General features: G+C 46.9%; 1 protein-coding gene across 2 annotated transcripts in view; it reads left to right on the top strand.

Moving 5' to 3' along the window:
- The window catches only part of MED12L (mediator complex subunit 12L), a 322,334-nt gene that overhangs the window by 56,489 nt on the left and 246,301 nt on the right, over positions 1 to 19,544 (top strand). For both annotated transcript variants that reach the window (XM_084639004.1, XM_084639003.1), the window contains exons 8-10: positions 1,004 to 1,153; positions 1,748 to 1,847; positions 2,962 to 3,098. In XM_084639004.1, the coding sequence (XP_084495130.1) occupies positions 1,004 to 1,153; positions 1,748 to 1,847; positions 2,962 to 3,098 (387 nt within the window). The remainder of the gene's footprint in view (positions 1 to 1,003; positions 1,154 to 1,747; positions 1,848 to 2,961; positions 3,099 to 19,544) is intronic.

The following is a 19,544-nucleotide window of genomic DNA, read 5'->3' as shown; positions in this document are numbered from 1 at the left end:
GTTGTTGGAGTCCAGATCTGGATTTGTGAGAGCAGGAGGTAGATCTTCTCAACAACACAACCCAGGACTCTGGAACATGTTCCCAAAAGAAGCTGGGAAGAACCTTACTCTAGCTGTTTTTCAGATCATGCATTAAGATCCATCTCTCCTTCACCAAAAGAATTTCCAAACCACCAAGGCAAAAGAAAACAGAGTGGCAAGCTCAGAAGCAACTTAGAATTTATTTTCTTACTTTCTAAAAGTAATTTAGAGCAGGATAGGTTGCTGAATGGAACCCAGTCAAGAGGTCCTGCTTATACCTCGATGATGAACAACCCTCATGGTGGGTGAAATCTTGCACCCGATGAAGTCAATGGCAAAACTCCTATTGACTTCAGTGGGGCATGATTTCCCCCGGTGGATTTTAATCCTTGTACAGCACTAGATACCATAGCAATAGTCATTTTTATAATGGTTTATAAATGAACATCAGTCTTCATCCAGCACCTTTCAGGAACAGTAGATTTACTTAGAAATAAGGTGCATTTGAATGGCTCCTTTGTGTTTTAAAATCTTGATAGGAAAGCATATTTTAATTAATGACATAAATTTTAATTTTTCACACATAGCTTCTCTTTGTAAACGAAACCCAAAAATGACACCTTTTTGCTAAAAGTTATTCATGTTTCATAGGCAGTGTCTGATGGAAATTAGCCTTCAGTGGTGTCTTTGGCAGTATGAAAGCAATACAAATGTAAAGCGAGCAAGTATATATTTAAATTCAATTTTCAAATTAATAATGAATAAGGAAAATACCATTTTAATTTAATTTCCCGCACTGATGTTTTAAAAAGCAAATGGTTTTGCAAAGGCCTCTTTTTAGTCATTTTCACTGCACTTGTGAGGCAGAAGTGATTTAGTTCAAGAGACTATCTCCTTTCGTTGGTGTTTAGCTGTGACCCTGTCTGTGGCAAATGTTCTGCAAAGGAGATTACTTCTAACTACTTTACATTGTCGCTTGCAGACTGTAACTCTCTGTTGCCCAAGTGCCTTGGTGTGGAATTATTCCACGAATGAAAGTAAGAGCATTAATCCAGGCTCTCCTCTGGATTTACTTCAAGTTGCTCCATCTAGTTTACCTATGCCAGGTGGAAATTCAGCATTTAATCAGCAGGTAGGCTTGTTTTTTTACAGGGCAAAGGTCTATATTCTGTGTACCAAAGACATAACATTTCATGCTCATTAAGACTAGCAAATTTAGGTATGCCTATATTCTTGGTTTGGGATTAGTTACATGTTAGCTTTAGAATTGTATTAGTTATGGTATACTAAATTGTTTGGCAAATCTTTATGAATGATGGGATTGTTTGGATTAAAGTATTGTGCATTTGAATAGCAGTATTGTTAATGCTTTCAAAGGAAAGATCTTGAGTTAATTTAAATTGATGTTATTTAATGGCACAAAACAACAAATAGCAGGAGACTTGTTGCAGTTGCTAGTAAAGTTGCGACATTCATGACCTGAAAAACTTTCACTCATACAGTATTGTTGGGTTGAATATAAGTCCTGAAATGAAGATATTTCAGTATAGATAATGTTTAAAAAAAAATTAAATCAGTTGAACACTCAGTGCTTGAGGGTACTTTTTCCTAATATAGGAAAAATTGCGATACATTGTTGTATACCTTACTCATGCAGAGAAATGTGCTTGAGATGAGAATTGTGGCTTCCCAGCCACTAGCTAATAAGCAACAATAATCTTTTTAGGTTCGGACAAAGATTTATGAAGTAGAACAGCAGATAAAACAACGAGGTTGTGCTGTGGAGGTGCGATGGTCTTTTGACAAGTGCCAAGAATCAACTGCAGGTAAAGCAAGTCAAATGCAATGTAAATGTTGAAAAATGTGGGTCCTAGGTTTTACATATTTGTGTGTGTTGGGCTTGATTACATCACATTGTGATTAATTTTAGGCGTAGATTTGATAGACTGACACAAAGTAACAGGCAGCATGTATTTTTTTTTCATTTTTGGATTGGTGGTGTGTTAGCATAAATATTAGTCAGGAGGGATCATTACAATTCAAGTTCTGGGCTTAGTGAATCCTTTGCTCTTGGACCAAGTGGGGATATGAAAATTTGCAGAAATAGCCTCTTCAGTCAGTAGGGGATAATCTTCCATGACTCACCTGCTGACACAGGACTAAGTGGTTTTGGGCTCCTGAGGGAAACCGTATGTAACCCATCTGAACTGTAGGATTGGTCGATGTGAGAAGGGAGCATGTAAAGATCCCTGGGGGTGGGAGTGTTTCAAGAAGGGCAGTGAGGACACCACCTAAGGACTGGAGAAACTTGCAGTTTTAATAGTAGGGTTTGTGTGTGCATAGATTTCTGGTAACAGACAGGATTTGGTTAATCTCTAGATGTATTTTTAGAATACAGGAAAGTATTTAGCATACCATATCTTTCATCATTGGATCAGCTATTGCTTACTAAACATCACCATCTGCAGCTTTGGTGGGCTGCAGTAGCTCAGAGGATTGATAAAGAGAGTGAGTGCGTTTGGTCTTGCATTGGTTCAAATCTAGCCCAGGTTGATAGTGACTGACCATTCTTTTTGCTTTTCAGAGACCAACGGGGAAGCTAATTTGATTTTAGTCACGTTGGCTGAGGACAGGAGTCCATGTCAAAGAATCATAGAATATCAGGGTTGGAAGGGATCTCAGGAGGTCATTTAGTCCAACCCCCTGCTCAAAGCAGGACCAATCCCTAATGTCATCAGATCCACCACTGAAATTAGCACTTTCATAGTACCATAAACATTAAATTCAATTTCCCTCCTTTTTTAGGGGTGGGGTTGGAGATGGCTTTTGTGTTCATTTCACCCAGACGTTAGTGCTGCGTGCATCCAGTGAAAACAGTTTTAACAAAGAATTTTTCTGGTAAACTATTTGGTTACCTTTTTTTTAAACTTTCATATCTAGGGGTCACCATCAGCCGAGTTTTGCATACACTGGAGGTCTTGGATCGACACTGTTTTGACAGATCAGATTCCAGCAATTCAATGGAGACTCTTTATCACAAGATTTTTTGGGCAAACCAGAACAAAGATAACCAAGAGGTAATTAAGGTTCTCCCAACCCACTTCAGAAATTGTAGGCTCATGATTCCTTTATTCATTGCAATAATTTTATAAAAGTTTGGCCTTAAAGTTTCATGTCTTTGTTTAGTTTACATGCACTGGGTGATTAGTTGTTAGGAAAAAATGGTTCGTCATTGTTATGAGAGACTTCTTCTTCAGTGTTATATGACCTAAGCCCTTTTTTATAAGGAATACTCTTTCTCCACTGGAGCATAGCTCCCTTGCCCCTCCTTGTGAATAGAGGGAAAGGAGAGATTCCTACCCCCCTGATTCCCTCAAACTATCCCTCTCAACAGGTACAACACTTATTTTATTTCCTTAATAATCTTCTTTAGGAACCCCAGATCACATCCCCTTGGGGCTGCTCCAAGAGGCTTACTGGTGCTCTGGGCAGTGGCGGATTAGCCACTGGGCCCACAACCCCCCCCGCAGCACCCCTCTTTTCTCTGGCAGAAGCTGCAGGACAGGGGAAGCCCCCCATGACCTCACCGCTGGCAGAAGCCACAGGACGGGGGCAAACCCCCCCAGCAGTGCCCTGCTTCCCTGGCAGAAGTCGCAGGATGGGGGAACGCCCCCCCCAGCAGTGTCCCCCGCCCCGATCCATTCCCTGGCAGAAGCTGCGAGATGGGGGAAGCCCCGACCCCATTCCTGGCAGAAGCCACGGGACGGGGGAAGTCCCCACAGCAGCTCCTCCTCCAGAAGCGCTTCCCCCGTCCCCAGGAGAAACCCCTCCCCCAGCAGTCCTGACCCTGGCAGATGCCCCCAGGCAGGGGTAGCCCCCCCCAGTGGGTCCCAATCCTGTCTCTGGCAGAGAGAGCCCCCAGTGCCCCGAACCCACTGGGTGGGGTGGGAGAAGCCCCAGCGCCCTGATCCTGGTCCCCTGCAGAAGCGTGGCACCTGGACCCCTACTGCAGCCCCGGGACTGGAGGAGCTGTGACTCCCCGCTATGGCGGGCAGCTCCTGGTCAGTGGTGCAGCGGGGCTAAGGCAGGCTGCCTGCCTGTCCTGGCTCCGTGCTGCACCCCAGAAGTGGCCAGCAGGTCTGGCTCCTAGGCGGTCGGGGAGGGGACAGAAGGCTCCATGGCATGTGCTGCTCTCTCCTGCAGGCACTTTCCCCCAGCTCCCATTGGCTGGGAACCGGTCAATGGGAGTGCGGAGCTGGTGCTCGGGGTTGGGGCAGCACGCGGCGCCCATAGCGCCCCGCCCCCCACCTAGGAGCTGGACCTACTGGTCACTTCCAGGGCGGAGCACGGTGCCCAGGACAGGTAGGGACTAGCTTGCATTAGCACCGCTGACTGGGCTTTTAATGCCCCAGTCAGGGGTGCTGACCAGAGCCGCCAGGGTCCCTTTTCAACTGGGTGTTCCAAGTTGTAAACTGGACACCTGGTTGCCCTAAGAGCAGGCCATTTTCTGAAGGCTTTGAAATGGCAACTTTATTCCAGTATATGGTGGTGGGGAGTTATGAGGCATTCTCACAGTAATCTGTTGAAGTCAAACATACTTGTACGTTGGTTATATAGCATTAGCTGGTTAGAGGAATTAGGAGGAAAATAAACACATTTATGCCAGTTGGTTGAGAGACTTTAGTTTTCCCCTCCTGTCCTCCCTGTTTGGCTCCTACGCTTATGTTAAATTGCAAAGTGTTCCCTTAAACGAGCAGAACCTGATTAGGGTTTTCAGAGGATTGTAACTTGCTGCTTGTGTTGACTAATAGGAAGTGGGAGAGCCTTGTATTGCTGACGGACTGTTTTCCAGTGTTTACTGAACATTATCTGATATTTGAGTTTTTAACAGTGGAAAAAATTACCACTTTTGATGTATGTTGTCATCTGCACACTGACTTTCAGAGAGCTCCTGCATCTTAATAACTGACAGGTGTGTGGTGACCATGAGTATAATGTAAATCACAGTCTGTGTGTTAGTCCATGTACCTTGTAAATAATTTAGGAAAGTGTAGTTGAGCCACTAGGTGGCAGTTTGTTATGAGGCACCTTTATGGGCCTTGCAAGTTTACTTATACCAGCTGTACTTCATCTTTACCTTTGTAGAAGTCACATACGCAAGAGAGTAGATCTGTACTCAGCTAGAAGGCCTCTGACTTGTATCTGGTCTTGATTTCAGTCTGTTAGATGCAAGCTGTCTCTGTGTTTGCAACAAGAAGCTCTCAATCATGGGCTTATGCCTGTACTCCTATTTTTAGCTAACCATTTATGTAACATTGTGGCCTGTCCTTGTTTTTTATGGTGCTCACAGCACCAGAGTATCTGCACACTAACAATTATTTAAAGCAAAATTCAGTATGAAGGACTGTATGCATTATCCCTCATTGATAGGAAGCCACCATAGCATGTCTGTATGAGTTATCCCTGATTGATAGGACTGTATGCATTATCCCTGATTGATAGGAAGCCACCATAGCATGTTTGGCATTTTTTTTTCCTGCTTCCATGGTTGATGAATTGTAAAACTTCATCATGAAAACAGTAAATTATGGTAGTGTTTATTTTACACTATAGGAGTGCCCCAAAAATGCTAGGCACTGTACAGGGAAGACACGCCCCCTGCCATGAAGACCTTAGAATGAAGAGATCAAAAAATCAGATGTTTGGAGTGGTGCTTTGCCACCATCTTATCTTATTGATTCCATGAAGGATTTTTTTTTATGGAAGAAGTAAAAATAAATCTTTTTATTTCTTTCAGCTGTCATAGAACAAATGGCTCTTAGGGAGTGTAGTGGGGTAGTTACCCTGCTCCAGCCCTGAAGGGGTTCAAGCAGCCCTGGAGAGGGCTGCAGCTGGGAAAAAGCTAGGCTGATTGGGGGGAAGCAGCCACAGCCGGGCCCATGCCCCAGTCAGGCCACAGCTGGCCCTATAAGAGGGCTGAGGGCCAGAAGCTGAGGGAGTCTCGCTCTAGCCCAGGAATGGGAAGGGCTAGCTGCCTGAGAGTGAGGTGCCTTAAGCAGAGCAGTGCTGGGGAAGGGCAAAGGGAGCTGGGGAGCTCCAGCCTGGTAAAACCCCAGGCTGCAGGCCTTGGTAAAGTCCCAAAAGGTACTGGGGCTGCAGAGGGGCAGCCTGAGGATAGGCAGAGGCAGCTGGTCCAACCTCCTTGCCAGTGATGCGTGGCCATTACACTGCAATCTGCCCCAGTGAGTGGGGGCTAGATGATGACTGGCAGTAGCCACTGAGGCAAGGTGGGTTTAGAGGGTTGGGGGTTCCCCTGGGAGGGGAGACCCAGACTGTGGGGTACTGCGGTGGGCAGAACCCCATGGTAAGGGGCACCGGGGTCCAGGAGGGACACGGGGGGCCATAAGGCAGGTGAGACACTGGCCTGCAGAGGGCGCTCCGGAGGTTGGAGAGCTAATTCCCGAGATGACCAGCAGGAGGCGCCGTGCCAGTGAGTCGTTACTTTGCTGCAGGGAGACGTTTGATGAGGGTAGTGGAGTGACCTGGTAAACCAGCTGAGGAAGCGCAATTCAAGTATGGAAGTAGTGTGACGAAACAAATGTGGAAGTAGTTGTGGGAGAAATGAATGATGGGGCATCAGGGCTGGAAGAGTTTAAGGGCTGGGGGTAATGTGAACAAGGCAAATGTGGGTAAGTGAAGGTGTTGAGTGAAAGTGTTAGGCAGGGCCTTGAAGTTTAAACTTTGTTGCAGTGGAGAAGTAGAGGATCAAGAGGGAGGCGATGTAGTCAGATTGGGCCAGAGAGATGGTCTTAGCAGCTTCACGAACATGTTGGGTAGCTGAGAGGGGGAATTGCAGATGGCCTCCCTTGGAGTGGATGGTGTGTGTGGGTGGGTGGGGGGCGGAATGGCATCAGTGACAGAGAATGGGGAAGTGAAGAAGCTATGGGCTGAAAAATAGGGGTTCAGCTTTGGCTATGCAAGTTTGAATTACAGCGACATATGCAGGGGAGGAGGTACATAAATGGATTGAGTAAGACAGTGGGCAGGACGATTTTGAGAATCATCAACATAAAGATGGCATTTTGAAACTGCATGAGTAGATGAGGTCACCCAAAATGAGGATCTAGAGGGGGAAGAGTGGACTAAATACTGAGGCCTGTGTGGGATACTTGCAGAAAGTGGGTGGGGCTCTTTTTCGAGTGCTTGCTCATGTGTTTTCCACAGTAGGTGTGCATGCTCACCACGTGCACCGGTGCTGGAAGTTTTTCCCTTAGCAGTACCCGTAGGGGGAGCATTGCTGCGACCCCTGGAGTGGCACCTCTGTAGCGCGCGATAAGGGGAGCTGCGCGCTCCCCACACCCTCAGTTCCTTCTTGCTGCCAGTGAGCGTGTGTCGGAACTACTTGCTTCAGCTTCGCTTCGCTGTAGCTCGTCCCAGAACTTGTCGTTTGTTGTTAGTGGCACCTGTGTGTGTGTGTGTGTGTGTGTGTGTTCAACAAGTTTCAGTTCAGTTAGTTAGCATTTGGGCCGGAGCATGCCCTGTGCCCCAGGGTTTAAATCGTGTGACTCTTGCAGATGTTCGATGCCCAGAAGGGACCCGCACGCCGACTGTCTCCGCTTCTTGGGTCAATCCCACATTAGCGACCGCTGTAAGATCTGCGGGTCCTTTAAACCTAGAACCAAAAAGGAAAGAGTCATTAGACTTTGGGCCCTTCTCATGGAGTCGGCACTAGCCCTACCCCAGTGTGACACCCAACCCCGGTGTCCCGAGCAGATTCGGCACTGGGCACCTTGTCTTCGGTGCGCAGTGATCCCCTGGCACCTTCCAGTGGCTGGCACCGCTCCCCGTCTAAGAAACAGAGAAAGGCCCCATCTTCTCAGCAGCATCAAGAAAAAGCAAGGGGAGAGGCTAGACCTGAGTTGGGCAGCCCCAGTTCCCCCCTGGGCTCCAGAGCTCCGACTCATGTTGAGTGGAGCAGCCCGGTTGCATTGACTCAGGCCTCTCCTGATGTCCGGATGCCTTTGACCCCGGAGGCCCTGCAGGCGGCCCGAGACATTATGACTCTGCAGGTCCCCGAGGCACCACCGGCACCCGGGCCCCGCTCTAGAGGCAAGCCGCTGCTGGGCTCTAGGCAGTCGACCCCAACCCGACGCAGATCCCAGTCAAGGGACTGCTCTTCGGCCCACACAGCATCCTGTCAGGGCACAGTCTCCAGCCTCCACTTTCGTCACCCACTAGGTTGTCTGGTCAGGTGCCGTCGGATTGGAGTTCCAGGCACTGCTCCATGCTGAGCAGAAAGTATCGACGGGACAGGCAAAGGCGCCGTATGCGCTCCTTTTCTCGTTGGAGCTACCATAGCCACTCCTGACGCGGGTGCCATTGCCATTCGCGCTCCAGTTCTCTCTCCTTGAGGCACCATGCCCATGACTCCCGGTGGGGATTGCCAGCTCCGCATCGTCGCGGATCTAGGTGTTGCAGCGTCTCGAGAAGTAGTGGCTCGAGGCGGCAGTGTTCCTCGATGTTGGAGTCCCGGTCCTGTGGAAGACGTTGTCCTCGGCACTATTGATCGTATTGCTCCCATGGTACTGATAGGTCGTTGGTAACCCTGACCTTGACCCACCCGCGGCTCCCTACGTCCCAGCCCAGCCAACCCGACCAGCTGGTTGTACGATCAGTGGCAAGGGCTCCCATGGCAGGGACAGTGGTGCCAGTGGACCCCCTGGCCCCCTCTGCATGCCCAGCCAGGGGCTCGTTCGGTAGCAGGGGCATCTGAGGCTCCCTCCGCCTCACTATCCAGGCTTCCAAGGAATAGATCGGCGGGTCATGGATCCTTGGCACTGCACGTGGAGTCCGACCAAAGGGTGGATCCTGCTGCGCCAGCCGACGTGCAGAGCTCCATACTGGCCTCCTCCACGCCAGATGACAAGGTTGCAGCCCCACCCCCCTCCGCACCACAGGAGGACTTCAGGGTTCACCAGGAGCTACTGAAGCAAGTAGCGTCGAGCCTCCAACTCCAAGCTGAGGAGATGGCGGGACCCTCAGACTCACTCCTCAATGTCCCCTCGTCTTCGGTACTGGGCCTACCACTGCATGAAGGGGTGGCTAACATTTCCAATGCCCTCTGGCAAATGCCGGCCTCCCTTGCGCCAATATCAAAGAAGGCAAAGCGCAAATATTTTGTGCACATGAAAGGGAACGAGTATCTTTATACCCACCAGGCCCCCAACTCCCTAGTGGTGGTGTCTGTAAATCCGAGGGAAAGACGTGGTCAACCAGGACCCACACCCAAGATAAGGACTCTAGAAGGCTGGACTTGTTTGTTAGGAAGCTTTATTCGTTGTCCACTTTCCAGCTCGGCGTGGCCAACCACTAAGCCCTCCTTAGCCGTTATGAGTTTAACTTGTGGGGGTCACTGCCCAAATTCAAACCCTCCCTTCCGGAGTGTGAAAGGAAGGAATTTAAGGCACTTGTGGAGGAGGGTGCCGCTGTCGCAAAGGCTGCTCTGCAGGCAGCATTGGATGCAGCTGACATGGCTGCTCAGTCCATGGCCTCGGTGGTGTCCGTGCACAGGTGTTGTGGCTACTGCTGTCGGGGCTCTCTACGGAGGCACAGTCTGTGATGCAGGATCTTCCCTTCGATGGCAAGGACCTGTTTCTGGAACAAACAGACGTGAAACTTCATGGCATGAAGGACTCACGTACTACCCTGCAAACCCTCGGGCTTTACGTCCCGCCTGCCAAGGACAAGCCTAAGCCTCAGGCTCCTGCCCCGGCTCCCCAGCCAAGATATGAACCCGCCTATAAGAGGTCCAAGACCCAAAAGAGGCGACCTCAGAGGCATTCTTGCTCTGCCCCGCAGCCTGGGTCCTCGAGGGGCAAGGAGCAGGAAAAGAGGCGTTTTTGACTGGTTGCAGGAGGGTACGCGGGTGCCTCCTGAGAGGACCCTCCTACCAATAAAGTTTGCCTTTAGCAACCGCTTGTATGCGTTCTTTGCGGAATGGTTCCGAAATAACATCGGACCATTGAGTCCTCAACACCATTTCCCAGGGCTACACACTACAGTTTGTCTCACTCCCACCTTCCCACCCCCCTTTCTGGGACGGCAGAGGGGACCCATCACATGTATCCCTGCTAGAGCAGGAAGTGGGTCGGCTCCTCAGCTTGGGAGCTGTGGAGAAAGTTCCAAGGGAGTTCCAGGGAAAAGGGTTTTACTCCCATTACTTCCTTATCCTGAAGGCGAAAGGGGGGCTCAGGCCTATCCTGGATTTGCGAGACCTCAATTGGTTCATGGCCAAATGTCAGTTCCGCATGGTCTCTCTGGCATGTATCATACCCTCTCTGGACCCTGGTGATAGGTATGCTGCCCTGGACCTTCAGGACACATACTTCCATATCAGTATATTCGAGGGGCACATACGCTTCCTTCGTTTCTTGGTGGGACAGGACCACTACCAGTTTACGGTCCTCCCATTTGGCCTGTCTACTGCACCCAACGTATTCACAAAGCGTATGGCGGTCGTGGTGGCCTACCTCAGACGCTGAGGTGTCCAGATATTTTCCTACCTCGATGACTGGCTGCTCAAGGCCAGCTTGCGGTCTCAGGTACAGGATCATGTGGAACTGCTCTTGGCGCTCTCCTGGATGCCTTCAAGGCCACAGCCTCCCTTCCCTGGGCAGGTTCCAGACCCTGAAGGGGCTCATATCCTCGGTCACGGAGTTCCCCGTGACCACAGCCAGGGCAAGCCTGCAGCTCCTGGGCCACATGGCGGTGTGCACATACGTGGTTCACCACGCCAGACTTCGGATGAGGCCCCTCCAACTCTGGCTGGCCTCAGAGTTCTCCCAGGCCTGGGACAGGCTAGACAAAGTCCTCACGGTACCAGCGCTGGTGATCGCCTTGCTAAAATGGAGGTCCTGCCTGGTCAATATGCTCCAGGGGATTCCCTTCTGGGGCCCAACCCCCTCGCTAGACCTAGTGTCCGATGTGTTGGACTTGGGCTGGGGGGCCCCACATAGGGAGCTCACAGACCCAAGGGATGTGGTCGGCCTCGGAGTTGTCCCTTCACACAAATGTCAGGGAGCTCAGGGCAATACGCTTAGCCTGTGTGGCTTTCAGCTCACAACTGCATGGCAAGGTGGTCAGAGTATTCACGGACAACACCGCTGCGATATTTTACATCAACAAGCAAGGCGGGGTGAGGTTCTCGTCCCTCTGCCAGGAAGCCATCAGGCTCTGGGAGTTTTGTATAGCCCACGACATCTACCTGAAGGCTTTCCACCTACCAGGAGTCAACAACACACAGGCTGATTGCCTGAGCAGGGTTTTCTCCTCCCAACACAAGTGGTCGCTCCACTTGGAGGTCACTCACCAGCTCTTCCAAGCGTGGGGCACTCCCCAAATAGACCTGTTTGTGACCCGACAGAACTGGTGTTGCCACCAGTTCTGTTCTAGGTGGGGATGGGGAGGAACGCGATCTCAGATGCCTTCATCCTGCCATGGTCAAGTCAATTCCTCTACGCCTTTCTCCCGTTCCCCCTCATTGGCAAGGTCCTGGAGAAAGTGAAAATGGACAAGGCACACGTCGTCCTGATCGCCCCAGCTTGGTCCTGGCAGCATTGTTACAGGACCCTCCTGAACTTGCTGGTGGCCCCTCTGCAGCTGTTGCTGCTCCGCCCAGATCTACTTTCCCAGGACCCGGTCTGCCGCCTCCATCCCAACCTGGCCACCCTCCATTTGACAGCGTGGCTGCTCAATGGCTAGATGCAGAGGAGAGAAGGTGTTCGGAAGGGATCAGGCGTGTCCTCCTAGAAAGTAGGAAGCCACCCATGTGCCAAGCCTACTTGGCAAAGTGGTCCAGGTTCTCCAGGTGGGTGGGTGAGCGGGGTACTTCCCCAGGGTCTGCCCCTCTCCGGCTTATCCTCCTTCACCTTAGACCTCACGGTCTGGCACCTTCCTCCGTCAGGGTGCACGTGGTGGCTATATCGGCATTCCATCCGCCAGTCCAGGGCTGCTTGGTTTTCTCCTATGCCATGACCGTGCGTTTCCTCAAGGGGCTAGACTGGTCCTTTCCATATGCTAGAACCCCCGTTCCACAGTGGGATCTAAACTTGGTGTTATCCCGCCTCACGGGCCCCTGTTTGAGCCCATGGCCACATGCTCCTGGTCTCGCCTTTCATGGAAGGTAGCCTTCCTCGTGGCTATCACGTCAGCTCGGTGGGTTTCGGAGCTCAGGGCCCTGACCTGCAAGGCTCCCCGCCCAACGGTCTTTCACAAGGACAAGGTTCAGCTCTGCCCACACCCTGCATTCCTCCCTAAGGTGGTCTCTGCCTTCCACATGAGCCAGGACATCTTCCTGCCTGTCCTCTGCCCCAAACCTCATGCCTCTAATGAGGAACGCCGCCTCCATATGCTCGATGTGCGCAGGGCACTGGCTTTTTATCTGGATCAGACTAAGCCGTTCCGCAGGTCTTTGCAACTATTTGTCACTTCAGCCGAGCGCATGAAGGGTCAACTGATCTCCACCCAGAGACTTTCCTGGTGGGTTACATTGTGCATCCACACATGCTATGACCTAGCAGGGGTTCCCTCATCACCGATCGTCAGGGCGCACTCGACAAGGGTTCAGGCCTTGTCGTCTGCCTTTGTGGCCCATGTCCCTATCCAAGACATCTGTAGAGCTGCTACCTGGTCCTCAGTTCACACGTTCACCTCGCACGATGTGATTGTCTCCGACGCCGGGGATGACGCTGGTTTCGGTAGAGCTGTGCTTCAGCCAGGGAATCTGTGAACTCCTACCCACCTCCATCAGACATAGCTTGTAATCACCTTCTGTGGAATATACATGAGCAAGCACTCGAAGAAGAAAGGACAGTTACCTGTTCCATAACTGGCGTTCTTTGAGATGTGTTACTCATATCTATTCCACATCCCGCCCTCCTTCCCCTCTGTCAGAGTTGGTTCGGCAAGAAGGAACTGAGGGTGGGGGGAGTGCGCGGCTCCCCTTATCGCGCGCTATAGAGGCGCCACTCCAGGGGTCGCAGCAACGCTCCCCCTATAGGTACTGCTAAGGGAAAAACTTCTGGCACCGATGCACGTGGCGAGCATGCACACCTACTGTGGAATTGACATGAGCAATACCTCTTGAACACCAGTTACGGAACAGTTAACTGTCCTTTCTGCCCACCAAAAGAGTCCTTGAAGGAGAGGCAGGAGGAGAACCAGGGAGTACAGCATCACAAAAGGCAAGGGAGGACAGCATTTCAGGCAGGAGGGAAGTGATCAGCAGAGATGGAGGATGTGAGAGAGTGTTGGCCTCAAGATTTGGCCATAAGATTGTTAGGATGTGCTCTAATTAGAGAGACTCAGACTGTATTCATAATCTATCTTCATTTTGTGACCAGGACTAGTTGCTCCACAGCTGCATGAGGGGGGAATAGATACTGTATTGATGAAGTGAAACTTTAAGCAGGAGATGACTGATTGTTCCTGGTTTCTGATTGACTGACTGACTATACCTGTAGCTTAGCAGGGTGATGGCCTCTGCGTTACTAACTTTGAACAAATTGGCTTGAGGAAACAAAAAAAAGCCTTCGATGTGATCACAGACTACAGCACACATACTCTTTGCCTTATGCTTGCTTTCATGCGAGATACAGTAGATTTACCCAACTGTTTGTGTACAGGCCAAAAATCAATGTTCAGTCTGTCTGTCTCTGAGTCCTGGTCTACACTGGGGGGAGGGGAGGGAGCAGGAATTGATCTGAGTTACGCAACTTCAGCTACGTGAATAACATAACTGAAGTTGACGTACTTAGCTCTACTTACCGCGGTGTCCTCACTGCGGTAAGTCGATGGCCGACGCTCTCCCATCGACTCTGCCTGCGCCTCTTGCTCTGGTGGTGTACCGGAGTCAACGGGAGAGTGCTCGGCAGTTGATTTACTGTGTCTGGATTAGACGTGATAAATTGACCCCTGCTGGATGGATTGCTGCCCGTCGATCGAGCGGGTAATGTAGATTTTTAACCGTGATTTTTAACAATGAGCTGTCTCTTCAGTTCCATGGTATCGTAGTAATACTTGGGTGAATTCTTTAAAACCAAAGCATATGGTCTGAGCTCTCCTACTATTTTTATTTCATAACTCCTTACTGAAATTCATATGATGAGAGAGAGAGTGTTATGCTGAGCACAGTGACTAACCATTCACTCCAACAGTTCATTTACAACAGTTCAGCTCCACTGACTTGAGTGGAATTGCTCCTAATTCTCAGCAGTGGGATAGAATTGGGTCCTAAGTATCTATGATACGGCATAGGTAAATATGACTTTCCACTGACTTAACAACAATTAGCTACTTAATAGCTACTTTCCACTGACTTAACAGGAATTTCCTGTTCTATGATGACCAACCCCGTAGCAAAAAATTGTATCACTGTAGATTTTTAAAAAATTCATGCAGCTTGATATGTCATTTGAGATTACATGTATGTCTGTAGAATTGTTGTGCTCGGCTCAAAAATGATTAGTGCTATAAATATTATGACGCAGGTGTAATATTTTAAAATAAATATTGTGTGTGTAGCCCTCCATTCCAATCAGGCAATTTTAAGCAAGGTTAAATGTTTACTAAAATCAGCTAGATTTCAAATGAGTGGTTACAGTAAATGCAGTGAGCTGTAGCTCACGAAAGCTTATGCTCAAATAAATTGGTTAGTCTCTAAGGTGCCACAAGTACTCCTTTTCTGGTTACAGTAAGAATGCCTTTTAATTGGTCCTTTTTAGCTGCTAAAAATGCCTCTGGAGGTTTGGATTAAAAATAGGGCCCTTAGAAACATTAAGGCAGTATCCCATAGAGGCAGCCTAATGCACAGGGATATAGTACCAATTTCTTTCTGGACCTTAGATGAGTAGGTTTGCAACAAGATGTATGGAAGTCATAAATTATGTTTAACGCTCAGCAGCAGTTGCTAGAATTGCATGACTAGCAACTATCTGGTTTTAAAGTACTCACATAGCTTCCTTTTCACATTTGTGCACTGGAATTTAGTTTGGGCAAAATCATCACCCTACTGCACAGTCTGAATAACGGGGCTGTGTACTGAGCTGTCCCATGTGATTGTGAATAAAGGAATCCTCCTCACCCCAGGACTGTGCAGTGACTCTGTGGATGCTCAGGGATGCACACTATGCTTTTGCACATAATGCGCTTCTGTGCCTGACCCTCCAAAACCTGCAGGGAAGAACATCTGCCAGGCACCGATGTCAAGAGCCTGGCCAAGGAAGCCATGTCTGAGAAGGAATGAACAGAACAGGGCAATTTTGAGTGATCCCCACCCCCTGTCACCCAGTCCCAGCTTCTGGCAGTTGGAGGATTAGGGACACCTGGAGCATGGGGTTATGTCCCTGACCATCTTGCCTAATAGCTCATTGCTGGACCTATCTTCTGTGAACTTATCTAATTCTTTTTTGAACCCAGTTATATTTTTGGCTTTCACAACATCCCCTGACAATGAGTTCCACAGGCTGACTGTGTGTTGTGTGAAAAGTACTTTCTTATGTATGTTTAAATCAGCTGCCGATTAATTTCATCAGGTGATCCCCAAGTTCTTGCGTTAAGTGAAGGGTTGAATAACAGTTCTCTATTCACTTTCTCCATATCATTCATAATTTTATAGACCTTTCTCATATCCCCCCTTGGTCGTCTCTTCTCTAAGCCAGAACAGCGCCAGTCTTTTAATCTCTCCTCGTCTGAAAGCTGTTCTTTACCTCTAATAATTTTTGTTGCCCTTCTCTGTACCCTTTCCAGCCTCATTCAACAAGCAATGGAAAAGCAGGAATAAATTCTGAGCAAGATTATAAAGTTTAATAATTCAGTCAGCACATGCTGAATTACTGTTTATTTGAAACTTGTCTATTTTTCTTCTGTGCTGCGGAAGTCCAGCATGAAATTCCTTCATGACTAAGGGACTATACTGCGCAAAATCACTGGTGTGAGGCAAAGTCTGCCCTATGACATTAATAACGTGAACAGTTTTTTAAAACAAACTGAACAAAGAATTTCTATTATTAGAAAAGTTGTAAAAGGACAATATTCTTAAATTTTTTGTTGAGTCCGGTCTGATTTTTTTAAAGCAAACGTGTAATACAATGTAGCATGTACCTCTAATCCGAGGCTTGTCTTCTGTCTTAGAGTATCTTGGTGTAGTGAGTAATGGCTCTCCCGTCTTCCTTTCATAACTTTCTTCCATTTGGTAGTCGCTGTCATGATGTCATAAATACATACACTATATTATTGCATTCTAAGTGCTTTCGAACAAAAACAATAAAATTATGAACTCTGTCAGAAATAAATTTCCAGGATGCAGTATATATATTGAGAGCTAGGAATCCGGGTCCGAGTCAGGTTGGAGTTGGAGACCAGGCAATGTCTGATGTTGTAGCAGGCCAAAGTCTGTGTGGCTACCCATACAACTTCTCGGGGCAACCCTTGGGGTTAAACGGGGTGCTTGGCCGATCAGAAGGCTGCAGGGTACCATCACTCTGGGTGTCCTGGGCAGCACTTCCTACAGCACCTGCTCTCCATAGTACTCCCACGGTAGCACCCAGAATACTATGCAAATGCACAGCCGGGGAGCATCAACCATCCCAGTCTCTGCAGACTTTTCTAGTCCCTGGGCCCTTACAGGAACAAAGGATTCTCAGGTAAGACCCGGAGGAGATGAGATGAATCCAGAGTCTGATCACCTTTAGGAGATGCTACTTGAATGTTAACTAAATTACAGTGTAAATAAAAATTCACAGCATCAGAAAGCAGGAAGTCCTGAGCTAAAGCTTTTATGAGATGTCGTGACACGCGCCCTTATGCACATGAAAGGTAGTCTTTATATATGAGAATTGGTGTGCTATGCTTTTCACTGTCATAGGTTTATTGATCATATACACAATTTGTTCATTATGTTGTGCACTTGACATTTAAAAAATGCTGTATTTTTGCACTCAACTTATCCATCACTTTAAATTGATAAAATAAAGACTTTTGGTGTTGCGCTCTTCACACGCATACTTTTGTGCACTGTGAGTGGTCTCATGGATGTCAATGATACAACTGACAACTGATAAAGTGAAGAATATACATAACTCTGCAGGATAAGAGCCTAAGAAATTCAGCTATTTATACTGCTCTTCATGCATGTACATTTTATGAAGAGTTCATTGTTTTTAGTCACTTTGAATTTTGAGGTGGGGAAACGTTTTAATGTTCTTCAAGTAATTGGAGCCTTGTATTTTTGTTCAACAGAGATTGTCTTTTGAATAAACATATTTACTGTGCTAGTGAAAAGTATGAAGCTGTAGAATCAGTGCCATGGTTTCTGAGTTTAATCACGTGCAGCCAACTAATGCTCCCGTTTTTTAATTGGCACCTTACTTTACCAAAAATTTACATTAATTTTATTTTGAAGGTATATAATCAAAATTTATTTTTGTATTTGGACTAGCAGTTGTACAATATTAACCAGTAAATGACACACTTAGAAATAGAACCAGATGTCTGCCCCTTTTCAGTTTCACAGAGCTGTTTTTCTAGTTTATTAGTTTATTTTTCTAGCATTAATAAAGAACATTTTTGAAAGTCTTCAGTAAGAAGAGAAATGATTGTCTCTTTAAAATATTCAGACAATTCTACTGTATAACCTGTTTAAATTTAGGGTGAAACTGGAAAAGATTTAATTTAATCTACAGCTGCCTTTGTCAACTTCAGTGCTGTCCTCAGTAGGGTAAATGCATGTTTTTAATTTATTGCAAAGTATACAGAGTATACTTCTAGCAGAATTTTAAATTGGACCTTTGTAAATACTGTATCATTCAAATGCAAGAAGCCACAGCTGTTCTTGAGTCATTTTATAAAGAAGTTTTAGCTTTCAGATTACAGGGTCAGCTGGCTCTGATTTTGTGTTTGACTTTTTTTTTTTTTTGGGCTCTTTCCTAACCAAAGTTAATTATACAAACTTTAGTCAAATAAGATATGTGATTAATGTTACTGGCATATATATTAGCTAGGAGTGTTCTTTTGTGTGTTTTGTGTGTGTGTGTGTATAATATATGTACACACGTATGTATGTATAATAAATCTCATCATTCTTTTTATAAATCTACCTCCACAATTAGTGTCAGAGTAAAAGGTTTGAATGTTCTTTTTGTTTTTAATCACAGTGCCTCCTCTCATTTAGCAGCCAATCTGAACTTTCAGGTTGTTATTTGATAACACTGACTGCAGAAGAAGATAAGCTTTCCTAATGAGGGTTTAAAAAAAAATCACATATGAAAGAGAGGATTTGAGTCGATAAGCCTTTGCCCCTAGTTCCAGTTGGTATAGTACTTAATTGAAGCTCTGGTTCCTTAATAGAGCCTGTAGAAATGCGATAGTGTAAATTATTACATTTCTCCAAGTACTTAGCAGAGATGCTGTGTGTCTGATAAAGCAGGATTTGCAGTTTTCCACCATCTGTCTTCATAGTCTCAATAGACTCAGGAAAAATAGGTTTTGTGGTACTGACATTTCCCATCTTCCTGATATGTATCTCAGGATGAGCTTTGATGTGTACCGGGGACTATTATTCGAAAGCTTAATTATGCAGGCTGGAAGGAACCAGTGATGACGACCTGTTGCATTAAGTACACAAATTTAATGCACTCTTAGATGTAATTTACATTTTTGTATGTAGTGGAGAGGAAACCCCAAATCTGTTCCATCATCTTCATAGTAACATATATGTAGTCTGCATGTGTGAATCACTGTCCACTTGGACAATTGAAAAGAACTTTTTTACATTTGGACATTTGACAAAGGCCAGCTGTAATAATCATTGAGCCCGTGTGTGTTTATCATGTTTGTGATCAACTTCCTGCTGATTTAATCATAACATTAATGTTCATAATAGAATCGTATAACTTCACAAGTAAAACTTTTTACACAGTGTTTTCTTTAATGTTTCTCCTGCTCTTTATTAAATAGTCTTTTCTTCATATGGTACATTGAAACATTAATTATTACTATGTTTATCATAAACCTGAGGCTGGGTTAGGATGGACTTTTGCTACGACTTGAATTAAGCCAACAAGATACGAACACATTGAGCTTGGTGGGATCACAAGTGGGTTGGCTGCATGGTGCTAATTCTTTTTCATTTTTCATATTATTTTTAAATTATAAGAGAATAACGGATGAATATGTCTGATGGTTTTGACCATCACAGATACCTTTGGAAGAAAATGTTTGCATATTATGTGTGCAGATATAATTTTTGTAAAGAACAATAATTTCATTATATTTGTGCTGGGACAACCTGGTGAATGTGTTTTGGGGCAATTCTATGGAAAAACTTTCCTAAATTCATTTATCAGCGTTTTTGTCCTTGAAATTTCACGTGTGCCCCGGGTTGGACCAAGATAGAAGCATCGAGGGATGTTTGCTCTCTGGTTCCACCTCCAGAAGTGGCATGGTGGGACCTGTTCAAGACTTGCTCT

The sequence above is a fragment of the Lepidochelys olivacea genome (genome assembly GCF_965140295.1).
Source record: "Lepidochelys olivacea isolate rLepOli2 genome assembly, chromosome: 9".
Taxonomy (NCBI): domain Eukaryota; kingdom Metazoa; phylum Chordata; order Testudines; family Cheloniidae; genus Lepidochelys; species Lepidochelys olivacea.
This window is presented reverse-complemented; position numbering and strand designations above follow the sequence as displayed.